Consider the following 4,164-nt stretch of genomic DNA (forward strand, 5'->3'; position numbering starts at 1 on the left):
CCCTGTTATTTAGCACTTTCAAAGGTTAAGAGGGCAGGAACAAGGCCACACTTCAGGCAGTGGGAAACCGGCATCTGCTGTATGTGTTTACAATTTGCTCCTCTAGAAGACAGGTGGATAGCGCCATCTCGTGGATACTTTAGGAGAAATCACCGCAAAATCACTGAAAGAAAATTAAAAGTGGCCTTAGATCAAATTAATTGTCTCCAATAATCTACTAAATTATTAATACACCACAATTGAAAATAGCTAAACTAACCTTCATCCTTGTCAAACACAAGTTACAAAATTGTGGCTTGCCCTCCAAAGTCAAAGAGACCAAGTAGACGAAAATATCCATGTGGAAAGACTTTAGATTAGTCATTACAAACGAGGCAATATGCATGGTTTGGGATCACCCATAATTATGTATTAGAAAACATTTATTTATTACGTAGATTTTCTGGCTGACACACTTTGGATGTCTTTGTTGCCTTAATGTAAATTTTGATTTACATTTTAGGTAAAAAAAAAAATCACCCAATATTTTTGGGCTGTGCACAGAGAACAAGAAATGTGTTTTGAGAAAATAACGTCAAGTAAATGTTGTTTCATGTTGGATCCAAAGATCAAGGTGATTTAGTTGTATTATTTTGTAAAAGACAGAATACCGTGAAACAACTCACAAGAATATCAAAATAGAGTATATAATTTAATGTTTTTAATTACAAAAGAATCACATTCAATTACAAAAAGTAGACCAATTTCAATAGAAGGCACAATGGAAGTAATTTGAATTATGTACATTATAAATGTATAGAGCAATACTCCTTGCATCAGAAAGCCAATATTTCAGGAAATGTGTATGAAACACTACATGTAATTATTAGTTAGGAAAGCCTTTTCCCCAATGTACCCCTTTGCACATGAACAAGCCACACAATTTCAGGATGTGAAAGTGATACGTTTGTATGTATTCTCAATTCTGGCAGCACATTGAAATGCTCTTTTCACAAATACAAAAATGCATCCCATAAACCATAAGACACAGCTCAAATCACACCTATTGTAATAGAAAGGTGGAAGGAGCACAGTAGTCTCAACCATATATGATGAACTGGGTTACTTACGAAAATAAATCCGCATTTAACACATGGAATGTATTGAATATATATAGACTTGACCTAAACGTCTATATACTTGTGGGAATGTTTAGATTCTAATAAACAAAAAATGATATGATGATGTTTTGGTTAGGAGTGTCGTTATGATTGTCAATAATTATCCTGACTGGCAGATGCTGCCTAGTTCAGTTTTTAAGAGAGAACCAATGCAACCCTAAAATCAAAGTGCATCCCTTATATATGCAGGTATTTGGCATAAACATGAAAATAAACTTGAAATCTGGTAACTTACCACATTTTCAGAATTCATATCTCAGATCAACAACCATTATAGTGCAGTTTGTAGCAGAAAGAAAAGTGAAAACACAAAGATACCTGAAACTTGAAAGAAAATCTTTTTTTAAAATAACATTATAATCAACTAAATCTAAAATCTAAAATAACAGCAAATACGCAAAGTTCAAACAATATAACGGTCTCATAAATAACCAAAAATGTTTAGGCCTCCCGGGGAATATTGATTGAACATCAGGGGCTTGTTTACAATACGAAGTATTAACACCCACTTACTCGGCCAGGAGTTTTGGATCCCTAAAACACATTTTGCATAAGTAGCTTTGGCACAAACATCCCCAAATAAATGCCGATCCTCTAATAACCCCACACCATAAACAAAATGCATGATCTTCAGACTCATTTCCAAGAAGATCTATTTGGTCATATCAGTCAAAAGTTTTGGTCCCAAGTAAACCTAAACATTCCACTTGATTCTTGGAAAAAGGCGTCCGCCATCCTGCCTAGGTCCTCCTGCGGTTGTTGAAACAGACAACACCAACAACCATTTTAGTGGAAATAATGGGATTGTCTTCATCACATTCTTCACTCGCAAGCCATAAATACCCCCAGAGACTCATCTAATGAAACAAGCAGGTCAGTCAAGTACCGTCTGGAGTGCAAGTTGTCAAATACTATCATCTCAGTCCAGGATATACCAAGGTTCACTGTCATTGATTGAAAAATGTATTGTTTGACTACCTTCTGTAGGAACTGGCCTCATAAACAGTGTTGTCATCTTCATCGCTATCCAGATGGGCCATCTCCATTGTGTCATCTTGGTTTGTTAAGAGCCCATATTTCCTCCTCTGAACTGTCGATTTCTTCAGACTTGAATGAGGACACAAACGAGGATAGTTGAACAAATAAACAACAAATGCAAACACTTGACAATGAACACGTTTTTATCTCCTGCGAAAGTGAAACTTTTATTATGGCACTTATGTCAACTGACAGGAACATGTGCCAACCAAGACCGCATATGCGGGCTTCAGACAAACGCATTGCTTAAACATTTAAAAGCGAATTTTACAACCAAAAGTGATGTCTACGCGCTTAAACACTTTTTAATTCACGTTAGTTGTGTTTAGGTCAGACTCACCGAACCGCTCTCACCAAAAAGTACAGAACTCCAATGACCGTGATGCCGATGAGAACATACAGAGCCCTCTGGATCATGTCGCCGTCCAGAGAGAGGCCCACGCCAGAGGTTTTAACTTTCCCTGCGGCGGTGGTGCTGATGTTTTGATGGGGCTCGGGACTGATCGTGATGTTGTCAGTAGTCTGGTTGAGGGGCGATGTATTGGCAGAATCGCCACGGTCCTCGGCAAAAGAAACAGTCCACGATGCCAGGAACAGAAGGAAAAGTCTTAAAGATGTCATGGTAGCTCGGTTCCTCGGTTTTGAAGCTCGAGATGTCACTTCAACGAATATGAAGTTCGGTTTAGCAACTCAGTGGAGTTCCTGTTTATGATTGATGACGACAGCACACGCGGTGTTACGGACAAATGTGTCCGGAAGGGAAACATCAGCGTAAACTGGTTCCCCGTAGAGAGCGTGATGAGCAGACTGGCATTGTTTTATGTCTCTTTCATCCTTTTCGTTCGATGTAAATACCATTTTGAGTTTTTATCTCTTTTGACGTCATGCACCACATAACTTGAGTACCGAAGACGCGTCTTGGTTTCGTCAACATAGTACGAACGAGGCGTTTAAACCTCACAGAGGTGTGCGGCCGGTTTCCATTTTCCTCATTATTTTCCTTTCTGCAGATTTATTATCGATTCATGTTTTATAGATTTGAAAAGGTATTGCTGAAGAAAAAAGTCCCAAAATCACAATATTATTAAATGGTTTTATTGAACGTCAGATTACTTGTTAAGGCTTTCTGTTTGTTGTCTTTTTCTATTATATTTCTATTTTATACACCCCCCACAATTTTTATTTTATAAATATGATTGAATTACTTTAGATAAATAGATAAAGAATAAAGACAAATTAAAAGAATTTCTTATGAGGTCCTTCTCTTATTTATTGTTATTTAACACCCATGTTGCAATAGGATACAGTTGTTGCTGAGTAGACAAGCTGAAAATAGCAACACATCCACGAACAATGGTGAGCATTTGTCAGATAACTATAAAACTACAGTCTCTTTTTGTGTTTTTTACTCCCTGAAACCAATGTGTCAGTCAAATTGATGGTTCATGTGATTATAGCCTATGTTTATTTCCAGACACCAAAAAGAAAAACGCCCACCGAGCCCTACAAAGTCCAGGTCTGATGGGATTTTCCTGCACAAAACTGTTTTAGAGTTTAGAGAAATGTAACAATCTACACACGAAATATTATATTAAAAGATTAATTGAAGAGCGCCAGCAGTCCACTGAGAATTTACTCAAGAACTTTCAACTGGCGTATGTGCACAATAATAATACACTACAACAATACTGCTCATTTATATCTCACATAATGACACACTGTCTGAGCTAATAAACACCTTGCTTTTTCAACAGAAACATGCTGAGGAAAATACTTTCCAGACAAATATGAGGTTATTTTTCTTTGAGATTACCCTCAATTGCGAGGTTCTTACAACATTAGACATGTAGGTAGAATCACAGACAGGGCTACATAACCTTATAGTGTAGAGTGTTAAATATACAATTGAAAAACTGCATATTTATGTTGGCTTTATAAAGCTTTTTCTGAAAACTTAAAATTGCTG

The 4,164-nt window shown here is 36.9% G+C and overlaps 1 protein-coding gene across 2 annotated transcripts; it reads right to left on the reverse strand.

The window, feature by feature from the left end:
- Positions 1–634: 634 nt before the first annotated feature.
- On the reverse strand, positions 635–2,993 carry fam174c (family with sequence similarity 174 member C). Of its 2 annotated transcripts, none has more exons than XM_079482533.1 (3): positions 2,539–2,993; positions 2,139–2,267; positions 635–2,017 (listed from the first exon to the last, which is right to left on the reverse strand). In XM_079482533.1, the coding sequence occupies exons 1-3, from the start codon at positions 2,817–2,819 to the stop codon at positions 2,014–2,016; spliced, it is 414 nt and encodes a 137-aa protein (XP_079338659.1). In that variant the 5' UTR covers positions 2,820–2,993; the 3' UTR covers positions 635–2,013. The 2 variants fall into 2 exon arrangements, with proteins under 2 accessions (XP_079338659.1, XP_079338658.1); XM_079482532.1 differs by having other exon boundaries at positions 661–1,910; positions 2,539–2,986.
- Positions 2,994–4,164: the final 1,171 nt, after the last annotated feature.

Source organism: Barbatula barbatula, assembly GCF_947034865.1.
Source record: "Barbatula barbatula genome assembly, chromosome: 20".
In the NCBI taxonomy this organism is placed as follows: domain Eukaryota; kingdom Metazoa; phylum Chordata; class Actinopteri; order Cypriniformes; family Nemacheilidae; genus Barbatula; species Barbatula barbatula.

What these genes read in the sequence shown, in the direction of transcription:
- fam174c (XM_079482532.1), bottom strand. Translation starts at nt 2,819, where the DNA reads ATGACATCTTTAAGACTTTTCCTTCTGTTCCTGGCATCGTGGACTGTT. An exon ending in TTTTTGGTGAGAGCGGTTCG is followed by an intron (nt 2,268 to 2,538) that starts GTGAGTCTGACC and finishes TCCTCATTCAAG; the next exon opens with TCTGAAGAAATCGACAGTTC.